The sequence below is a fragment of the Pecten maximus genome, chromosome 15, assembly GCF_902652985.1.
Source record: "Pecten maximus chromosome 15, xPecMax1.1, whole genome shotgun sequence".
In the NCBI taxonomy this organism is placed as follows: Eukaryota; Metazoa; Mollusca; class Bivalvia; order Pectinida; family Pectinidae; genus Pecten; species Pecten maximus.
The window spans coordinates 1,200,826-1,225,665 of NC_047029.1; the positions used below are offsets into that span (position 1 = coordinate 1,200,826).

A 24,840-nucleotide genomic window follows, 5' to 3' on the forward strand; every position below is an offset into this window, starting at 1 on the left:
GACCTAGTTGTATATGGCGGGTGTCGTCGTGACTAATTAGTTGTATATGGCGGGTGTCGTCGTGACCTAGTTGTATATGGCGGGTGTCGTCGTGACTAATTAGTTGTATATGGCGAGTATCGATGATGAAGCAGAGGACGCTTACTCTACCGAAGCACATGGTCTTATAATCAATGTACGTTTCGGTTAATCGACCTAGAATTTGAATTATACTCTCGTTTTTATGTCGGTATTCTTTGTAATTTAATTGGCGACATACGCCGCTGTAGTACATATGTAATTAATACAAGGTATGGCTGATCATTATCAATTACTGGATAGTGAAATGATTTAGAGGAGTCGTCTACCCAAGGTATTGCTGATCATTATCAATTACTGGATAGTGAAATGATTTAGAGGAGTCGTCTACCCAAGGTATGGCTGATCATTATCAATTACTGGAGAGTTAAATGATTTAGAGGAGTCGTCTACCCAAGGTATGACTGATCATTATCAATTACTGGAGAGTTAAATGATTTAGAGGAGTCGTCTACCCAAGGTATGGTTGATCATTATTAATTACTGGGGAGTTAAATGATTTAGAGGAGGCGTCTACCAAAGATATCGTTGACCTTTTTATACATCTGATTCTCCTGATGACTATTTTCAAAGTATTCTTCGAGAGTGATGAACCAAACAGAAAACACAAAACAAAGCACATATCATAAAATATATAAAAAAAATCTTCGAAAAACAAAAAATATATGAAAATTTCCAAACCTCTACATAAATAATTTTGATTTGAAGAAACATGGTATCTAATTCAGAGGACATATGAATGAATTTATGACCGAGTTGGTTGTCGTTAATGCTAACCTAAATTTATTTTGATTTTTTTTTTTAAATTCATTTTCTTTTTTAATTTTTTTTTTTGTTACTTTTTTTTGGTTTTTTTGTTGGAAATTTAGAGACGTGTTTACTACACATAGTAGCACATTAATCTATCATAAATTGATATTTGATCATTCAATGCCCTAATGAGTACACATTAACATGTTCTCTGATCAGAAGACATAGAAGAAACCAACTCGAATCCGACCTGGTCCCACAATTAGTCGCCTCTTACAACATGTAGTGAAATACAGCAGGCATATTTTTCCTAGCTCCAGTACGGGTTGGAAAAAGAGAAAAGCCATCAGATTGTTTTCATAAGAAAACCTCGATGAAGATGAGCTCCAATAATATAAACGTGGAAAGGTTATAAGATGGTTTGATAACAAACACTTTCTCCCCGTGAAAGCTTATGTAGAGTACGACGGCTGGCTGATGATTTATGTACGGGCGCCGTTTGGCAGACATAGGATGTCATAATGCCATGTCAGTTAATAATAGGGATGTCCATCTAGCCAGGAAGTGTAAGTTCACACTCCACTCCTTTACAGTAATAATGAAACATAAAAGTGATGCATGCTTTTTCGGGATTTCATAAAGGAAAAATAGATGTGAAATGTTATAAGGGATGACGTGCTGTGTTTTTCATTTGTCCGATTTACTTGTTTCGTGGTGATATATAGCAGTTTAAATATAGTTCCACTAATTTTGGTTCCAAATTTCTAGCTCTTACACCATCAAACTGAAACTTTTACAAACGGACTTTTTTGGGAGTCAGCGGAAATTCTCCGAACGTTATATTATACATCCGTATATCCTGTTTTCAATAAATACATTTCATACTCAAAATTGATCCCGCGAAGTCAGTATTTAATCACAATATAACATTACATAGATACCATTGACTTAGGACCATGCGTTCCGGAAAAGAAGGCGTCTTACACTTTAACCTCGACATGTACCATTAAAAATTGATTGAGTTGGAGTAAAACCTCAACTCCGAACCATTGGGTATATCAAAGATCATCAAGCAGTTTGACTTTATATCGCAGGAGAAAATACAGTTTTTCCCAATGTGATCATTATGTCCGCCATTAACTTTTACCCGAAGTTTTTTTCAACCTACATTTTTGAAAGCCTGTGTTGATAGTTTTTGACTCGTCAACAGTTGATATATGAAAATGAAACTAAGATAATGGGAACACGTTCTAACCGAGATCTTAAAACATCGTACGTACTTCGTAGAGAACGCCAAGAGGTTATTTTCTGAAAATTAAAATCAACATTTTTAGCATACTTAGTTGTAAGCTGTCCCGGCTCAGATACTCCGCATTTTTACAGTCATGATAATCCGACCTGAACTATTACAATATGTTAGATTGTTGTTGGGAAGAATTGTGACAAGTCATTAATACCCCGTCGTTACAACAGTCTATGTTATACAACGCCGACACGTTAAGTTATCGCGTTGTCTAACGAATTACTTGTGTTGTAATTGTACAATGAAAATATCAAGAAGTCACGTGACTAGAAAGGCGAGCACATCAAGTTAGTGAAAAGAAATTGGAAATATATATATACTTGGCGTGAGGTTTATATCATTATGGTAACATTGGAATCAAAGTGTGACGGTCGTCACTTGTGGCGTCTCTTCCTGAGTAACTTCACATTAATATACATATGTGCTATTAAGCTTATATTTGTTTACAAAACACTAGACTGATACGAATAATTTATCATCTGTAATAAAGCACTATTGGGAAGAGGTCTGACATTGTACTTAGGTGTACTATCAACGACTGACCAGGACTGACCAGGACTGACCAGAATATCCTGTCGGACACTAAGAATGAATAAACTACAAATAAAAGTTAGAACAAACCAGACATCAATATGTCGCCATGGGAAACAAAATGAAATATTTAACCGTTGAAATATTACGTACATATACTATTGACCCAATTATGTGTATTCTAATCTGTAAACAATGACATCTGAACAACCCCCCCCCCCCCCACCCCCCCCCTTCGAGACTACCATTCATGGACATCATCCTCTAGTTCATAGACATCATCCCCCCCTCGAGACTACCATTCATGACGTCATCCCCCTATAGACTACCATTGATGGACATCATCTCCCTAGAGACTACCATTGATGGACATCGTCTCCCTAGAGACTACCATTGATGGACATCGTCTCCCTAGAGACTACCATTCATAGACATCGTCTCCCTAGAGACTACCATTGATGGACATCATCTCCCTAGAGACTACCATTCATAGACATCGTCTCCCTAGAGACTACCATTGATGGACATCGTCTCCCTAGAGACTACCATTGATGGACATCGTCTCCCTAGAGACTACCATTGATGGACATCATCTCCCTAGAGACTACCATTGATGGACATCATCTCCCTAGAGACTACCATTGATGGACATCATCTCCCTAGAGACTACCATTGATGGACATCATCTCCCTAGAGACTACCATTGATGGACATCGTCTCCCTAGAGACTACCATTGATGGACATCATCTCCCTAGAGACTACCATTGATGGACATCATCTCCCTAGAGACTACCATTGATGGACATCGTCTCCCTAGAGACTACCATTCATAGACATCGTCTCCCTAGAGACTACCATTGATGGACATCATCTCCCTAGAGACTACCATTCATAGACATCGTCTTCCTAGAGACTACCATTGATGGACATCGTCTCCCTAGAGACTACCATTGATGGACATCGTCTCCCTAGAGACTACCATTCATAGACATCGTCTTCCTAGAGACTACCATTGATGGACATCGTCTCCCTAGAGACTACCATTCATAGACATCGTCTCCCTAGAGACTACCATTGATGGACATCGTCTCCCTAGAGACTACCATTGATGGACATCATCTCCCTAGAGACTACCATTGATGGACATCGTCTCCCTAGAGACTACCATTGATGGACATCGTCTCCCTAGAGACTACCATTGATGGACATCGTCTCCCTAGAGACTACCATTCATAGACATCGTCTCCCTAGAGACTACCATTCATAGACATCGTCTCCCTAGAGACTACCATTCATAGACATCGTCTCCCTAGAGACTACCATTCATAGACATCGTCTTCCTAGAGACTACCATTGATGGACATCGTCTCCCTAGAGACTACCATTGATGGACATCGTCTCCCTAGAGACTACCATTCATAGACATCGTCTTCCTAGAGACTACCATTGATGGACATCGTCTCCCTAGAGACTACCATTCATAGACATCGTCTCCCTAGAGACTACCATTGATGGACATCGTCTCCCTAGAGACTACCATTGATGGACATCATCTCCCTAGAGACTACCATTGATGGACATCGTCTCCCTAGAGACTACCATTGATGGACATCGTCTCCCTAGAGACTACCATTGATGGACATCGTCTCCCTAGAGACTACCATTCATAGACATCGTCTCCCTAGAGACTACCATTCATAGACATCGTCTCCCTAGAGACTACCATTCATAGACATCGTCTCCCTAGAGACTACCATTGATGGACATCGTCTCCCTAGAGACTACCATTGATGGACATCATCTCCCTAGAGACTACCATTGATGGACATCGTCTCCCTAGAGACTACCATTGATGGACATCATCTCCCTAGAGACTACCATTGATGGACATCGTCTCCCTAGAGACTACCATTCATAGACATCGTCTCCCTAGAGACTACCATTGATGGACATCGTCTCCCTAGAGACTACCATTGATGGACATCGTCTCCCTAGAGACTACCATTGATGGACATCATCTCCCTAGAGACTACCATTCATAGACATCGTCTTCCTAGAGACTACCATTGATGGACATCGTCTCCCTAGAGACTACCATTCATAGACATCGTCTCCCTAGAGACTACCATTGATGGACATCATCTCCCTAGAGACTACCATTCATAGACATCGTCTTCCTAGAGACTACCATTGATGGACATCGTCTCCCTAGAGACTACCATTGATGGACATCATCTCCCTAGAGACTACCATTGATGGACATCGTCTCCCTAGAGACTACCATTGATGGACATCATCTCCCTAGAGACTACCATTGATGGACATCGTCTCCCTAGAGACTACCATTCATAGACATCGTCTCCCTAGAGACTACCATTGATATACATCATCTCCCTAGAGACTACCATTGATGGACATCGTCTCCCTAGAGACTACCATTGATGGACATCATCTCCCTAGAGACTACCATTGATGGACATCATCTCCCTAGAGACTACCATTGATGGACATCGTCTCCCTAGAGACTACCATTGATGGACATCGTCTCCCTAGAGACTACCATTGATAGACATCGTCTCCCTAGAGACTACCATTGATGGACATCATCTCCCTAGAGACTACCATTGATGGACATCATCTCCCTAGAGACTACCATTGATGGACATCGTCTCCCTAGAGACTACCATTCATAGACATCGTCTCCCTAGAGACTACCATTGATGGACATCATCTCCCTAGAGACTACCATTCATAGACATCGTCTTCCTAGAGACTACCATTGATGGACATCGTCTCCCTAGAGACTACCATTCATAGACATCGTCTCCCTAGAGACTACCATTGATGGACATCATCTCCCTAGAGACTACCATTCATAGACATCGTCTTCCTAGATACTACCATTGATGGACATCGTCTCCCTAGAGACTACCATTGATGGACATCATCTCCCTAGAGACTACCATTGATGGACATCGTCTCCCTAGAGACTACCATTGATGGACATCATCTCCCTAGAGACTACCATTGATGGACATCGTCTCCCTAGAGACTACCATTGATGGACATCGTCTCCCTAGAGACTACCATTGATGGACATCATCTCCCTAGAGACTACCATTGATGGACATCGTCACCCTAGAGACTACCATTGATGGACATCGTCTCCCTAGAGACTACCATTGATGGACATCGTCTCCCTAGAGACTACCATTGATGGACATCATCTCCCTAGAGACTACCATTGATGGACATCGTCTCCCTAGAGACTACCATTGATGGACATCGTCTCCCTAGAGACTACCATTCATAGACATCGTCTTCCTAGAGACTACCATTGATGGACATCGTCTCCCTAGAGACTACCATTGATGGACATCGTCTCCCTAGAGACTACCATTGATGGACATCATCTCCCTAGAGACTACCATTGATGGACATCGTCTCCCTAGAGACTACCATTGATGGACATCGTCTCCCTAGAGACTACCATTCATAGACATCGTCTTCCTAGAGACTACCATTGATGGACATCGTCTCCCTAGAGACTACCATTGATGGACATCATCTCCCTAGAGACTACCATTGATGGACATCGTCTCCCTAGAGACTACCATTCATAGACATCGTCTTCCTAGAGACTACCATTGATGGACATCGTCTCCCTAGAGACTACCATTGATGGACATCGTCTCCGTAGAGACTACCATTGATGGACATCTTCTCCCTAGAGACTACCATTGATGGACATCGTCTCCCTATAGACTACCATTCATAGACATCGTCTCCCTAGAGACTACCATTCATGGACATCATCTCCCTAGAGACTACCATTCATGGACATCATCTCCCTAGAGACTACCATTGATGGACATCGTCTCCCTAGAGACTACCATTGATGGACATCATCTCCCTAGAGACTACCATTGATGGACATCATCTCCCTAGAGACTACCATTGATGGACATCGTCTCCCTAGAGACTACCATTCATAGACATCGTCTCCCTAGAGACTACCATTGATGGACATCGTCTTCCTAGAGACTACCATTGATGGACATCGTCTCCCTAGAGACTACCATTGATGGACATCATCTCCCTAGAGACTACCATTGATGGACATCATCTCCCTAGAGACTACCATTGATGGACATCGTCTCCCTAGAGACTACCATTGATGGACATCGTCTCCCTAGAGACTACCATTGATGGACATCATCTCCCTAGAGACTACCATTGATGGACATCATCTCCCTAGAGACTACCATTGATGGACATCATCCCCTAGAGACTACCATTGATGGACATCTTCTCCCTAGAGACTACCATTGATGGACATCGTCTCCCTAGAGACTACCATTGATGGACATCGTCTCCCTAGAGACTACCATTGATGGACATCGTCTCCCTAGAGACTACCATTGATGGACATCGTCTCCCTAGAGACTACCATTGATGGACATCGTCTCCCTAGAGACTACCATTGATGGACATCGTCTCCCTAGAGACTACCATTGATGGACATCGTCTCCTTAGAGACTACCATTGATGGACATCGTCTCCCTAGAGACTACCATTGATGGACATCGTCTTCCTAGAGACTACCATTGATGGACATCGTCTCCCTAGAGACTACCATTGATGGACATCATCTCCCTAGAGACTACCATTCATAGACATCGTCTCCCTAGAGACTACCATTGATGGACATCGTCTCCCTAGAGACTACCATTGATGGACATCATCTCCCTAGAGACTACCATTGATGGACATCGTCTCCCTATAGACTACCATTGATGTACATCGTCTCCCTAGAGACTACCATTGATGGACATCGTCTCCCTAGAGACTACCATTGATGGACATCATCCCCTAGAGACTACCATTGATGGACATCGTCTCCCTAGAGACTACCATTAATGGACATCGTCTCCCTAGAGACTACCATTCATAGACATCGTCTCCCTAGAGACTACCATTGATGGACATCGTCTCCCTAGAGACTACCATGAGACTATCATGCATTAACACACAAAGAATGAATACACTTCACAAAAATTGTCAGAAAATACAAGGAACTGTGCAAAGAATGAATGATGTAATTTCCGTTGTCTTAGTTCGTTTAAAACATTTATTAGAGAGCTTTAAGTCTAAACATTATTTTATCGTGTGATTTTACGTTGACTTCATGGCCAATCGTTCAAGCCTGCTAAGTGGTATGTTTAATCAGTACAACCTACAAAACATTATTGCAGTCACAACTACAGTTACAACATGTTCACAAAGTCTGCTAGACGCTTTTGTTATTAGTGATAATGTCAGCGGAACTGGAGCTCAATTGATAGAGCATCCGGCTAGTGTTCGGATGTCCTGGTCTGGCCGTGTATTTTTTCCCTCTCCTATTACAGTTATAAACGAATGTATAATAAGGGATCATCGAACTTTTCTTCTATGTACACATGTTCAATTTCAACGACTTGAATCATTTAAGACAAACATTTGGTTATACAGTGGAGCAAGTAGTGTAGGATTACAAGCTGAAATAGCTGCTCCATTTTTTTTTTACAAACTTAGGTGAAATGTTTAGAAATGAAATTAGTGTTGAAACAAATGTAAATGTTTCAATGATGAAATTTTGAAAATATTCAAAAACATATACCATCAAAATATGTCATTGTGAGACCGTCTTTAGACAACGTTATATTCCAAATAAAGACAAAGCATGTGTGGTGTACAAGAACCAAAATTAGTTGTATCACTTCCGTAAAATATTGACATAACAAAAATGTTCCTCAAAATTTGAGCAGTTTAATTTTCAGATTGTGTTACATAGTTATAAGCTCATAATTTACAAGAAATCATACTTTTTGAGAATATCCTATCATTTACAGCATATGACATTGATTTAATAGTTCTTTCTTGGTTAACTTAGGAACCTCGTCGTACATTTCTGGTGGGCAACACTACACAGGCCCCTGGGACCTTTATAATTGTTTAACATAGCTCATCGATTGTCTATAAGGTTGTTAAAAATAACGCCTGGTTTGGATTTCCTGGACAAAATTTGATTATCATGTAACAGGTCTTTACTGAAATGGTCTCAACACTACCGTTCTGAAAGAAAACAGCAAATGTCACGAAGAAGAATTCAGCGGGGTGGAACAATATAGCCCGTCGTACGATATACAGTGTAACATACTATTTTGCATTAAAATGAAATTAACATACACTTAAGAGTGGTTAGATGACATACTATAAACATCTCTATTCACTACACAGTCAGTGTTCAATATTCTAACAGTTTGAGGAAAACAGGCAGTCAAAAGTCTCCAACTCATTAAACACGCAAAAAATATCCAATCCTTAAAACATCAAACACTTGACGAGTGAAGAGGACGACCCAGCTACGCTTTGTTTCCGGTAGTGAACAGGACGATTTGGCTACGCTTTGTTTCCGGTAGTGAACAGGACGATTTGGCTACGCTTTGTTTCCGGTAGTGAACAGGACGATTTGGCTACGCTTTGTTTCCGGTAGTGAACAGGACGATTTGGCTACGCTTTGTTTCCGGTAGTGAACAGGACGATTTGGCTACGCTTTGTTTCCGGTAGTGAACAGGACGATTTGGCTACGCTTTGTTTCCGGTAGTGAACGATTTAGCTACGCTACGTTAGATCTAGAACAGAGCTGAAAAAACAAGATAAAAAGGCAATGGAAACTAGTGTAATGAAAATAGATAACACATACCGATCAGGTATCGTTGTGTATTGTTTACATGTGTTCATCCAGGTCATTAGTTATTCTCGTGCATTCTCCCGCACGCTTGATTATGTAATTCTACCCCTTACATGTAAAACACTTGAATGACTCAGATGGTCTATATCGGAGGGTATAAAAGCCGGCTCTGACAGACGACAACACTCTGATTTCGGCATCCAAACTGTGCAGACAGAGACCCTAAGAAAGGTAGATAGTTATGGAAAGATAGATGTGACCACGGTCTTCTCCTTGCTCCATCAACTAGTCATTTTAACACAGAGTGTTTGGCAGAGGCTGATAGGTTAGCGACTACAAATTAGTTGGCGACTCCAAGCAGGTAGTCGACGGTCAAGTCAGCGACTACAAGGTAGTCGGCGGGCATGTCAGCGACCATACTATAAGTAGTGTTGGTGGTCAGCAGCAAACACCAGGGGTTAGGTGGCCGATGAAAATACATAGGAACAGTCAGAGCGTATAATCATGTTCGATTACACATATTGCTAGTCACTGACTCCCCGTATAGTCAGCGGTCACACACAGACCGGCGACCAGTAAGTAGCCGTTGTGAGTGGTACGGGCCGAGTCATAGTCAAGTACTAGTTTTGGGTGTAAGCAAACAGTGCTTATATAGTATTAAGATTAGGTGTCAGCGGTCAGACAGACCACTGTATATATAAAACTTATATTTTATGCGTTGTATGTTCTCATTAAATGTTAAAGGCTACCAAATAGTAGTAATATTTGTATATATTTGCATCTGTAGACTAGTCACTAACCAGGATCTATTAGAAGTAGTGACGAACCCATTTGTAAACGTCACACTAGTAATGCAATTGAAATGACCTTCAATCCATCTAAATCTGGGTTGTCTTTCTATTTTCTCAACCTATTGATATTTAGTTTGAAATATGAAAATTATACGGGAGTCCCGAATACAATACAATACAATACAATACAATTCTTTGTTAACGAATTCTGGCCCACATGGGGCAATATCTATTCATTTATTCATCTATTCAAAATGCATTTTCGTAATACATATTTTTTGTGTTGCGTAAAAATTCACTGGAAATTCGCTCAATGTTGTTTAATCATGATTTGTCTTAGTGATGATATCATCCCATGACTCGGTGTTATCCGTGTCACGTTTATATATATACACACATACACACAAACGTATCGACATGTCTCCATATTGTCCACATTATTTTCCATCCCTAATAAAATATAACCTTTTTTTTTAAGAAAGACAATTCATAAATCATCTTTTGTTTATCATATTGTTGAATATTTGTACATATCATCATGTGACCACTGTATATTATCATATGTCATTTATGCGGGAAAGGTCATCAATAAGTTGGCAAAACTTACCGACCAATCCCTTTGTCATTTTATGTCAATAAAATATGTTTAAACTAAAAAATTGTCCACATTGGAGTAAACGCCATTCATCAATATGTGCGTTTGTATATATGTGTATACACTCGCTGACCATGTTTACGTCACTCAGGCCACTCGAAGAATCACGTGCTGAACAAACCACACAACTGTCCTGTACCGGATGAACAGTATTGATTACCAATGCCGAATGTTATTTTTATGGAGGTAAAACATTTGTCTGTACATGGCGATCCACGGAGGTAGACGTGTCCGCCAACAGCATGTATCGGTATATCATATTTATCGCTGTACGTCTATAAAAGATACCATGATCAGACTTTGTGTATTAGTCACAATCTTAAGCTTATCTCGATACAATGCCCCTGGTTTATCTCATTATAACAGGTTACTTCGATACAATGTCCCTCGCTCATCTATGTAAACAATGCTTACTATTGTAGCGGAACTAGACCGGGTCGATCGTCGGCGACCAGGTAGCTTAATCGGTAGAGCATCCGGCTAGTGTTCGGAGGTCCCGGGTTCGAACCCCGGTCTGGCCGTGCATTTTTCCACTCCTACTACATTTGGTGCCTGTGACGAATCCTTGTTTCAAGTGAGGTGAATACTTGACAAGGAGATACCCGAAAGGGAGGGAAGAGTGTAGCGGAACTGGACCGGGTCGATCATCGGCGATCAGGTAGCTCAATTGGTAGAGCATCCGGCTAGTGTTCGGAGGTCCCGGGTTAGAACCCACGGTCTGGCCGCTACATTTTCTTCTCTCCTGTTACAAAATTGGCGCCCAACTAAAATACCCACGGTGGTGGTATAAGGGTCTCGTGTGTCTTCGAGGGCGAAGTCTTGGAAAAAAGGAGGGAGGTGTCTAGCGGGACTGGACTGGGTCGATCATCGGTGACGAGGTAGCTCAATTGGTAGAGCATCCAGCTAGTGTTCGGAGGTCCCGGGTTCGAACCCCGGTCTTGCCGCTACATTTTCTCCTCTCCTGTTACACTATAATTGTCGACCAATCAGTGTGCCCATTTCAAAACAGCTCTGAGATAGATGACCTACTTCCGTTCCAACGTCGATGCATCGCCCGATCTTCCAGTGCTATAGTAAAAGTAGGTTAGGGACTAGTATTTTTTTCTATGAATACTTACAAGATACAGACGCCTGTGGCGAGACGAAGTCTAGTAATATGCAGAGTCATATAGGCGAAAAAAAAAACCACCAGCTAACTAACTATATGAATTGGGACCAATATGAACCATATATCTAACCGTACATTTGAGTCAAATATTCTAAGATAAACAATAATAAGAACTTTCTTTAAAAAAGATAAACGGCATAGTTTTAATGTTGGTGGTTATAATATAAAACTGCTGGTGAAATAGATGAACGAACTAATGTGTTTCAGCACATAACACAATTATATCAGTTTGAATAATTTTTGGTGATAATAGGACTGCATTTGAATATAATTTTATCAATGTGTCATCTGAAAAGATACATCCACTTATTCAGCTTGCATTTAATCTTAACTTTGTTTCGTTTTTAACTGCATATCTGCATTTTGCATTGACCGCTACATTGACCAATCACATACTTCATCTTGACCAGTAACGCCACCTGTCGCGTCATATCCGGGCCAAAAGAATATTATACGGCTATGCCGAAAAACAAAGCAAAAAAACATCGGTCCCGAAAACAATGTAAAAATGTTCTTATGATTGTGTAGAGCAGATTATGATAACATATCTTGTTTCAGAAGATGAACATTTAATCCTTATTTTCTCCAGCAGAAGCGATCATACATTAAATGATAAATAACTTTCCAGATTTTGATAGAAGAAATATATTTCACCTTCAAAAATGAAAGGGAAAGAAAAAACGGAATAAATTTATGTGGATACCTTTCAAAAGCCATATGACAAGGCGTTTCAGGAGGTTTAGCTCCTACCAACTTATAAAGCCATGCTATAAATAGCAAACCTCTACGAGACACACCATGATACTTAGACAATGACAGTGGCTGTTTGTCGGTGAGCAAGCAATATCACATATTATGTATATATCTTGATATTCACTACAAAACTCTTCAATGTAGAAGACGACTCGAGGTTGTAAAATCGGTGTTTTTGTCTGACATTTTCTTTGATGTTTGAGAAGGTCGTAGGTCGCTTCTCCACTGGAGTGTAGATCAAATGAAATGTACATCATCTGTGTAGTACATTGTACATTTTATATAATAAACATTTCTCCAACTCGACATACTAACTGGACCCTTTACTTTATAGTGAGAGTTATGGTGTATTTATAGACAAGACATGCTTTAGATATGTAATATGTTTTATATCGAACGCATCTGTCCAGAAAACACCCCATAGCGAAATTAATGTGAATCTTAAACCACGTACAAAATGTACACAATAGGACGGATCAGGGCAGCGTTAAGTAAGAACATTGAATGGAAATAGGGTTATTAGAAAACCTTGAAATAACTTCTTCACAGACGAAAGGTTAAATATCGGAGGGAGATTCAGCCGTTGAAGCTTTTGGACTAATGTAAACGTCACGTGCTGCCATTGTTGTATCCTTTGGTAGGACAGTAGATTTTGTTACAGGGTATATAGCCGTTACTTATAAAGTGTCTGCCGCGGTCCATCTTTTCTATGTGGGAACATTTTCATGAGTACATGTTTAATTAAATAAACAACAAACTCGTTAATCTATGTCATTTTGGAACATTTTGATACGGTACCACAAAATTAATCTGTTAAGTTATTAAAACACAACTTAACTTGAAAGATGTCATAGGATTTTATAGAATGAAATGTTAGAAGTCAGCTAATATATTAGGACAATACCACACACTGTGTGCGTTTTATGTGGTTGTTTCACACATTTGCAGTTATATGTACTATTCCACAAGCTCATTACACAAACGAAGTTTTTTTTCTGTAATTCTAACAGTTTCTAGCAAGCTAAGTAAAACTATAGTAGAAATAGCATGTCTAAAGTAGGGTGTCCCGTTAGGGCAAAATTTCCAATATCGCTCGAAAACACGATAGCGAAGGAGCGATATTGGAAATTTGGCCCTAACGGGACACCATAATGAAGCGATGGAGTAATTCAATTTTAGTTTCAATTCCGTTCCATTTCCCCACGTAGTAGACATAAACCATGAGGGGCGTCACCTCACAGAGTCGACAAGACCAGGAAACTGAATCTTAGAAATAACACAATAAGAGCACAAAGAACAGGCTGTGGAATATCGATATACAATGTACTTGCTCTGGTCATAGTATATATGTTCAAGCAAACTAAATGAATTGTAAATTTGGAATTAAAAATCAAAATTTGTCAACATTTGGACGGATGATTGTTTAATAACACATAGTAATTTAAGTTTTCACTGTGAAACTAATGCTAATAGATAAAATTAATTAGATTAATGAACATACATATATATATATATATATATATATACTGATTGATAGATGATCTGTATATTAGATATATAAATTTGTTGTTGAGGTGTCGTCGATGAGGCAAAATACGCTTCCTCTTCCGGGGTATCTGGTCCTAATCTCCTGGTACAGGACGCAAATCTATATCATCGAGTTATGACTTTGAATTATGATTTCTGTATTATATTGGTATTCTTTGTGTTTTGTTGTCGTTTTTATGCTTTTTTTTTTTTACACACGATCTAATTGACATTAAATTAATTACATGTATCTAAAAGAAGAGAAAATTATATCGAGGCTATATATTTTATTAATTTTACCTTGTCAAACAGAAAGTTATGATTTGGACATACAGCTACACGTGTTAACGTACTAACGGTATGACTGTTTGTCACGTGGAAACACTAGTAAATGTTGTACTGTCTACGTCGTGTCAGATAAATACAAAGATAAATTTTATAATTTGTCATAGTTTAGAGTTTCTCTGGACATGAAACATGTCCGTATTTCACGTTCCATTTATTGTAACATCTTAGACGTATTCAACCGAACAGTCTTTGATGAATCATGACATTGAAGTACTAAAACATACCGCTATACATTATTATAAAACACATTTTTATAAATTGTTATAAAGCACAGCTATATAAATTATTGTCAAACACACATTTATAAATAATCATAAAACACACCTTTATAAATTCGTATAATACACACCTTTATAAATTATTATGAAACACATCTTTATATATATTTTTAAAACAAACATTATAGATTATTATAAAGCACACCTTAATAAATAAGTAAAAATACACCTTTATATATTTTTTTTATAAAACATACCTTTATAGATTATTATAAAACACACCTTATTAATTAGTAAAAAAACGCACTTTTATCAATTCTGATAAAACACACCTTTATAAATCATTATAAAACACACCTTTATGAATTATTATAAAACACACCTTTATAAATTATTATGAAACACACCTTTATATTTTTTTTATATATAAAACCCCTTCTAGATTACCATAAAGCAGACCTTATTTATTAGTAAAAACAGACTTTTATAAATTCTGATAAAACACACCTTTATGAATTATTATAAAACACACCTTTATGAATTATTATAAAACACACCTTTATGAATTATTATAAAACACACCTTTATAAATTCTGATAAAACACACCTTTATAATTCATTATAAAACACACCTTTATGAATCATTATAAAACACACCTTTATGAATCATTACAAAACACACCTTTATGAATTATTATAAAACACACCTTTATAAATTATTAAAAAACACACCTTTATGAATTATTATAAAACACACCTTTATAAATTCTGATAAAACACACCTTTATAATTCATTATAAAACACACCTTTATGAATCATTATAAAACACACCTTTATGAATCATTATAAAACACACCTTTATGAATTATTATAAAACACACCTTTATAAATTATTATAAAACATAACCTTTATGAATTATTATAAAACATACCTTTATAAATCATTATAAAACACACCTTTATGAATCATTATAAAACACACCTTTATGAATTATTGTAAAACATACCTTTATGAATCATTATAAAACATACCTTTATTAATCATTATAAAACTCATCTTTATAAATTAATAAAAAACACAATTTTTATAAATTATTATAAAACACACCTGTATGAATCATTATAAAACACACCTTTATAAATTATTATAAAACACACCTTTATAAATTATCACAAAACATACCTTTATGAATTATTATAAAACTCAAGTGCGGTTTTCCTAGCAATAGCTCAAATATTCAGTGGAAATGTGGAAATAAATCAATCCGAGATGATAAAGGTCCTTTTTGACGAACAAGTGATATTACACCCAATAATATGACGTTAAACGTCTGACCATGTATCTGTAGGTGAGACCTTTCGCCACGGACGATAGTTGACCTTGCTGTTGTAAAAAGATTGCTTTAACTGGTGAGACGTCTGGACTTTTTATTGTATATAAAAATATCACTACTTAAATATAAATATCCCACGGTTTATGTGTCTGTTAGGACAATGTATACTTAAGATGTCAACATAATACATATATTAATCTGGGCATGAAGCTAGCCTATTGTCAAAGCTACAGTCACAGGAAAGTGACGGAGAGTGAAGCAAAAAATAACCATGTCATAATTAACCTAAGGTGCCGATAAGTGCCTGGCTTCTCAGACAGAACCTTTAGACACCTATTACTGTTAAGGTGTCCAGCGGGACCAACTGTTCGGTAGGTAGACCACTTCCGCTTTTTCGTTTTGGAGGTTATCATGATAAAACACTTTCTGTGTCCAGTATTGGCTGACAGAACGTTCACGATCTGAGCGTTTTATGGTTTACCTGTGGTATACCGATTGTATAAGTACATGGTATACATGTACATGTAATAGGTATTGTGTAGTTACACCGGGATAAATGACTCTGGATTCACCAACTTACAGGTCAGTATTGCCGAAATAATATAAAGTTACATGAATGGAAATATCGGTTCTAAAATAACCGGGTACAATGGCTTATCAGAAAAACTCTGTACTTGTTTTACATTTTCTACTGATGGCAGCAGAGCTTGTGTTACAAGAAGACATGAAAGAAATTGTCTGATATAATGAGGCAGACGATTTGTTTTCGTATAGTTGTTGAATGACAAACCTGTGTAATTCGGAACCTTTCAAATTTATATTACGTGTGTTGTAAAAACATCTTCACTGTGTTTCTCTTTAAGAAATAATATTCACAGGAAACAATTTAACGTGTTCAAGAGTTAAAGTTGACTAATTCATACAGCTGATGTCAAACCCAGTGTAAACCGAACTATCAGATCAAATATAGTGGAATGTCTACAAATATAAAGCGATTTTATTTCACCAATCTATTTATTGAGATTAACCATTCTTAATGGTATCATTTAGTTGTACAGATTTTAATAGAAATTGTTTTTGAACATTTTGAAAATTCCTCTCTTTGATGTAAGGGTGTGATACATACATTTTAAGGTATTTTCAATTGTCACAGATAAACTGGCTGACTTAAGGGAATTATGACAGTTTTGATTCCCTTCTGGTATAATTACGTCTATATATAAGTGAGTCGAAATAAGGTGTCAAAATAGTGTTTTTTGTACTGAATATATATATATATTATTTTTACTAGTACTCTTGTAATATCATGGCTCGAATCATAAAACATACTTCATCACCGACAGCTTAAACTGTTTATCATAAAAATGTTTGAAATGGTATCATGTTTAAGAAATATCTAATCAACACTAAAGAAAATAAAAAAAGACAACAAATATTTAGGGTGCCGTTATTTATTTATTCACATTAAAATTAGAGAAAAACTTAACATGCGCACATTTTCCTGCACGATCCTTATCGCACATATCGCACATCGTGGAACGTTGTGCGATCACATAACTGTATATGTTGTATGCATTGCATTCATGTGCACGTTTGGGCTGTAATTACCTATACCTGTAGATATATAATTACCTATACCTGTAGATACATAATTACCTATACCAGTAGATATATAATTACCTATACCAGTAGATATATAATTACCTATACCAGTAGATATATAATCACCTATACCTGTAGATATATAATTACCTATACCAGTAGATATATAATTACCTATACCTGTAGATATATAATTACCTATACCTGTAGATATATAATTATATATACCAGTAGATATATAATTACCTATACCAGTAGATATATAATTACCTATACCAGTAGATATATAATTACCTATACCTGTAGATATATAATTACCTATACCAGTAGATATATAATTACCTATACCAGTAGATATATAATTACTTATACCTGTAGATACATAATTACCTATATAATTACCTATACCAGTAGATATATAATTACCTATACCAGTAGATATATAATTACCTATACCAGTAGATATATAATTACCTATACCAGTAGATATATAATTACCTATACCTGTAGATATATAATTACCTATACCAGTAGATATATAATTACCTATACCAGTAGATATATAATTACCTATACCAGTAGATATATAATTACCTATACCAGTAGATATATAATTACCTATACCTGTAGATATATAATTACCTATACCAGTAGATATATAATTACCTATACCTGTAGATATATAATTACCTATACCAGTAGATATATAATTACCTATACCTGTAGATACATAATTACCTATACCAGTAGATATATAATTACCTATACCTGTAGATATATAACTACCTATACCATTAGATATATAATTACCTATACCTGTAGATATATAATTACCTATACCAGTAGATATATAACTACCTATACCAGTAGATATATAATTACCTATACCAGTAGATATATAATTACCTATATAATTACCTATACCAGTAGATATATAATTACCTATACCTGTAGATATATAATTACCTATACCTGTAGATATATAATTACCTATTCCTGTAGATATATAATTACCTATACCTGTAGAATATTACTGTTTACCTGTAACTTGATAATCACTTTCCCTGACAAGCGGACCTGTTGATATCACTAGCATGTCAATCATGTCAATGATATAACAATGAGTCCATACTATCCATCAGCCGATCACAAACGTTAACCACAACCCGCAAATCATTCTGAAGGTTACTAGGGGCGTAAATAATGGTGTTCGTTTTTTAGAACATTTCGTATTTTTGCGTGCTGGAATAAACGGCACATCCGTTATGTCAATAAAGCTGACATTACAATGTAATTTACAGCGCTTTTTTCAGTTTGTAAATATTTAGGATAGAGACACACCCATAGTTCCTTTCAGTTAAGCATTGCACTGTTACCAAATGGTAGTACACAGTCGATATGAATATAATTAGGGTCACAGATTTATAGAACGTCGCCCGTTAGGACGACGTGAAATATTATATATCATATTATATTATCATAAAGCTTCGATTGTATACAATACCCACGAATATTCCTGGTCGCTAATTGCACATATATCACACGTCGTGTCACGTGGTACGATCCCCAATATCACACATCGTGTCACGTGGTACGATCTCTAACGTCTTATATCGTGTCACGTGGTAAGATCTCTAACGTCTTATAGCGTGTCACGTGGTAAGATCTCTAACGTCTTATAGCGTGTCACGTAGTAAGATCTCTAACGTCTCATATCGTGTCACGTGGTACGATCTCTAACGTCTTATATCGTGTCACGTGGTAAGATCTCTAACATCTTATTTCGTGTCACGTGGTACGATCTCTAACATTTTATATCGTGTCACGTGGTAGATCTCTAACATTACACGTTGTAGTTTTATAAAAGGTTCTACCTTATTTGTAACCAAATGTTAGGAGAGTTTTCCTGTGATCTTGACTATAACGTCCTTAATACGATTCCAAAAGCTCTTGGAATAATAACCTTTATTTGCGTACAAAACATTTTTTCCTTGATTTGATTTCTATATTTTCCAGGAAAACGACAAGATGACTTTATTAACTGTCGTGTCCATTGTGCTCTCGGTCACCGTCCTAGTTGGGTGTACTCCAGTCAAATTTGCTGCCAATACCAAGAGTAAGCCTGCAACAAATGGACGGAGTTCTATACCAAATAGTTCCAAACCATTTTCATTCCGCGGGGCAGCTAAACCAAAGACGGTTGAGTACAGCGGGAAACCCCCTCCTCCTCCAGCCACACCTAAACCCGTTCCCTTCTCGGCCACAGGAAGTAATATCAGACCACGCTTTGCAGCGTCAATGGGTTCAACAGTAGGAAAGAGAGGTAAACTATTCCGACTTGTTCGTTTGAAATATATTCGTATTTTTTTTTCTTATATTTTTTGTATCCACTATTGACGGTCTCCAGTATAAAGCAATATTCTAACAAACATCTCCCTACTCTAGATGTATATATTGGAAACCAATGTATTACAGCCCAAAAGATTAATATATACAGTACATTGTTACGGAAGCCCATTGGTGGCATATGCAATCTGTAAAAACAAAAACAAAAAAAATGCGAATATACTCAAAAAATTTGCGAATATACCTAATTATACGCAACTGTCTCAAACGTTTTGCGTATATTCGCAATATTCTATAGATCACATTTGGCACCAATATGCTTCCGTATTGTATTTTATTTGTACTTTATAATCGTACTTTATAATTGTACTTTATAACAATGAATGATACGTTCAGTTAACTTTGTATGTATGGTGTCTACTGCTTGGGGCATTTGAGAAATCTTTCCTTAATTGTTTTGAATCAGGTACAATAGAAAAAAAAACACTTGTCGGACAAAGATTCCGAATGTATATGAACGTCTAAGCCCGAAATAACTTCCTTTGAACCAAATACGTAAAATAAGTTGAAGAAATTAATCTGTTGTCTCTGATAACACTAGCTGATATGTAATAAGATATGACGACGCTTTTATTTCTATACTCCATCAAATAGACTACGATGACGGTTCTTTTTAATCTTTAGATTTCACATTTTAACTTTTTAAGCGTAGTGTTTTAGAATGGTTACCGATTACCAGAGTAGTCGTGAAGGTATTGTAATTAATCCTATCTACCTCTTTTCTGTTTGTTGTCCGACTTTTCATACGTGTAACTTGTGTTCCGTTCTGAATAATTTTAGGGCAAGTTTCCACCGCGAAGTCCGCACGTGAGCAGTTTAGCCGAACCATGCAATTCGAAAGACCTTCATTAGCTCTACCCCGAGCGAACAGACGCCAACCATCATCTCCACAACGATCAAATATTCAACCAAAGCCTCCGGGAAACGGGGATAAACCTAAACCACGGCCTATCAGGCTAATGCAATTTTCCGGAAAGGGTCACGTACATCAAACTCGACAAAAAGGACGCCAGCCATCACCCGAACAAAGCGGTCGAAGACTTTCTTTACCGTCAAGTATTCGCCCACAAATAGAGCATAGACATTTACCACCTAAAAATAACCGCGGGCCAAATCAACAGGCTAGCCGTCAAGCACCTTCTTCACAAAGTGGCAACCGAGCACTTTCTTCACAAAGTGGCCGTCAGTCATCCCCTCCACAAAATGGCCTCCATCCACCACCTTCTTCACAAAGTGGCCGTCAACCATCATCTCCGCGAAGGGGTCGACAGTCACCTCCTCCACAAAATGGCCGTCAACCACCATCTCCGCAAAACAACCGTCGACCTATTCTTAGACAAAGTGGCCGTCAACAACCTCCTTCACAAAGTGGCAGTAAACCAACACCTCCTTCACTAAATGGCCGTCAACCACCTCCTTCACAAAGTGGCAGTCAATCATCTCCTCCGCAAAGTGGCCGTCAACCACTACCTCCACGAAGTGGCAGTCAGCCACCGACTCAAAGTGGCCGTCAACCTGCCCCTCCACAAAGCGGCCGTCAATTAACTTCCAAACAAAATGGACGTCATCTTCCTCCTAAACAAAGTGGCAGTCAACCAACCCCTCCGCAAAGTGGCCGTCAACCACCACTACCACAAAGTGGCCGCCAGCCACCTCCTCCACCACAAAGTGGCCGTCAACCACCTCCTCCACCACAAAGTGGCCGTCAACCACCTCCTCCACCACAAAGTGGCCGCCAGCCACCATCTCCACAAATCGGACGTCAACCATCTCCACCACGAAGTGGCCGTCAACCACCTCCGCCACAAAGCGGTCGTCAACTAACTACTCAACAAAGTGGCAATCAACCGCGTCCTCCACAAAGCGGCAGTCAACTATCCCTAAAACAAAGTGACCGTCAGCCACCGACACAAAGTGGTCGTAAACCACCCCTTCCTCAACAAAGCGTCCGTCAATTAACTTCTCAACAAAGTGGTCGTCAATCAGCTTCATTACAACAAAGCCGTCAGGTACAGCCTCAACAATCACCTAATCAACAAGGTAGTCGTCGACCATTTCCTCCACAAAGCGGGCGTCAGCCAACTCCTCCACAAAGCGGGCGTCAGCCATCTCCTCCACAAAACGGCCGTCAACAATCTCCGGCACAAAGCGGGCGTCAACCATCTCCGGCACAAAGCGGGCGTCAACCATCTCCTCCACAAAGCGGGCGTCAGTCATCTACTCAACAAAGCGGGCGTCAACCAACTCCTCCACCAAGCGGCCGTCAACCATCACCTCCACAAACCGGGCGTCAACCAACTCCTCCACAAAGCGGGCGTCAGTCATCTTCTCCACAAAGCGGGCGTCAGCCATCTTCTCCACAAAGCGGCAGTCAACCATCTACTCCACAAAACGGCCGTCAACCATCTACTCCACAAAGCGGCCGTCAACCATCTCCTCCACAAAGCGGGCGTCAGTCATCTTCTCCACAAAGCGGGCGTCAGTCATCTCCTCCACAAAGCGGCCGTCAACCATCACCTCCACAAACCGGCCGTCAACCATCTACTCCACAGAGCGGCCGTCAACCATCTCCTCCACAAAGCGGGCGTCAGCCACCTCCTCCACAAAACGGCCGTCAACCATCTCCGCCACAAAGCGACCGTCAACAGTCTCCACAAAGCGGCCGTCAACCATCACCTCCACAAATCGGCCGTCAACCATCACCTCCACAAAGCGGCCGTCAACCATCTTCTCCACAAAGCGGGCGTCAGCCATCTTCTCCACAAAGCGGCCGTCAACCATCTCCACAAAGCGGGCGTCAGCCATCTCCTCCACAAAGCGGGCGTCAGCCATCTCCTCCACAGAGCGGCCGTCAACCATCTAGTCCACAAAGCGGGCGTCAGCCATCTCCTCCACAAAGCAGGCGTCAGCCATCTCCTTCACAAAGTGGCCGCCAACAGTCTCCACAAAGTGGCCGTCAGCCATCTCCTCCACAAAGCGGGCGTGAGCCATCTCCTCCACAAAGCGGGCGTCAGCCATCTCCTCCACAGAGCGGCCGTCAACCATCTACTCCACAAAGCGACCATCAACCATCTCCTCCACAAAGCGGGGGTCAGCCATCTTCTCCACAAAGCGGGGGTCAGCCATCTCCTCCACAAAGCGGCCGTCAACCATCTCCACAAAGCAGGGCGTCAGCCATCTCCTCCACAAAGCGGGCGTAAGCCATTTTCTCCACAAAGCGGGCGTCAGTCATCTACTCCACAAAGCGGGCGTCAACCATCTTCTCCACAAAGCGGCCGTCAACCATCTCCTCCAAAAAGCGGTCGTCAACTTTCTCCTCCAGAAAGTGGACGTCAGTCATCTCCTGCACAGAATGACCGTAACCTGTCCCCTTCACAAGTTGGCCAACAACTGCCCTTTCCACAAAATAGACATCAATCACGTCCTCAAAAAAGAGGCCAGCAACCACGTCCATCACAACACGGCCGTCAACTACCTTCTCCCCAAAGTGTCCCTCAACCAATTTCTCCACGAAAAGGTCCCAAACCAACTTCTCCTCAAAAAGGACGTCAACAACCTTCTCCACAAAATGGGCGTCAACTACTTTCTCCACAAAAATGGCCATCAACTACCTTCTCAACAAAATGATCCACGGCATTCTCCACAAAGCGGACGTCAGCAATTTTCTCCTAAAAATGGACGTCGACCATTTTCTCCTAAAAATGGACGACAACCACCTTCTCCACAAAATGGCCGTCAACAACCACCTATACAGCCGCCATCATCTAATACTCACAGTGTTCCCCTTCCTTCAAATATTGCAATTTCTCCAGCAACATCATTACAAGGAAAATCTCTAGAACTCCCTAGGAAACATGTCCGTGTAGACCCAGCATCTGTATCAGGTTCCATCGCACCAGAAAGAACAAAAGAAAAGAATTCACTTACAGGGTCAGAAGGAAACAGTGGTCCATCTAAACTTTCAAGTCCATTACCATCAAAACTTAAAGCTACCAATCTGAAGGGTGGAAGCAATAAGAAAAAGTCGAGTTCAAGTCCTGCCAAGAAAGGAATGGGTATTAAAAAGTCTGTCACGGATTCGCAAGGCCCAGAAGGGATCGACAGGAAACAAAAAAGAAATTAAAGGAGGCATGAATTACCAAGGGTCAGGAATTGTTCCTCAAACGCCGTCAACCTCGGCCCAGAGGATGCAAGGCAACAAAGGAAGTATTGGAGGAATGCACGTTCAACCCGGAGTGTCACAACCTCTACCTTCCGCTGGAGGAGGAAAACAAGTAACTTCTAAACCATCTTCAATCCCAGCAGCAGATTCTCTTACGTCTAAAAACTATGCAAGCGAATCAAAAACAGAATCCTTACATACTGGAGGCAGGAAACCATCTTCATCCAGCATAACGGGACCGACTAATGAAGTTGTTCGACAGAAAGCAGGGTCTCTTTCACAAACAACACAGAAAACGGGGTCTCTCTCGCTATCCACACAGAAAGCAGGGTCTCTCTCGCAATCAACACAGAAAACGGGTCTCGCCAAATCTTTGTCAAAACCATCAGATACTACTAGAATTGGAGCAATAATACCATCTAGCCTAAATCATAAAGTGTCAGGAAATTCTAAATTAACAAACATTCTTACTGGAAAAC

General features: G+C 39.4%; 2 protein-coding genes across 2 annotated transcripts; both read left to right on the plus strand.

Moving 5' to 3' along the window:
- Positions 1-16,632: 16,632 nt before the first annotated feature.
- On the plus strand, positions 16,633-23,431 carry LOC117343829 (glutenin, high molecular weight subunit DX5-like). The gene is made up of 3 exons (XM_033906351.1): positions 16,633-16,773; positions 19,810-20,116; positions 20,980-23,431. Exons 2-3 carry the CDS (start codon positions 19,822-19,824, stop codon positions 23,397-23,399), a joined length of 2,715 nt encoding a protein of 904 aa, XP_033762242.1. The 5' UTR covers positions 16,633-16,773; positions 19,810-19,821; the 3' UTR covers positions 23,400-23,431.
- Positions 23,426-24,448, plus strand: LOC117343830. Its single transcript, XM_033906352.1, has one exon. The coding sequence runs from the start codon at positions 23,552-23,554 to the stop codon at positions 24,320-24,322; it is 771 nt and encodes a 256-aa protein (XP_033762243.1). The 5' UTR covers positions 23,426-23,551; the 3' UTR covers positions 24,323-24,448.
- The last annotated feature ends 392 nt before the right edge of the window (positions 24,449-24,840 follow it).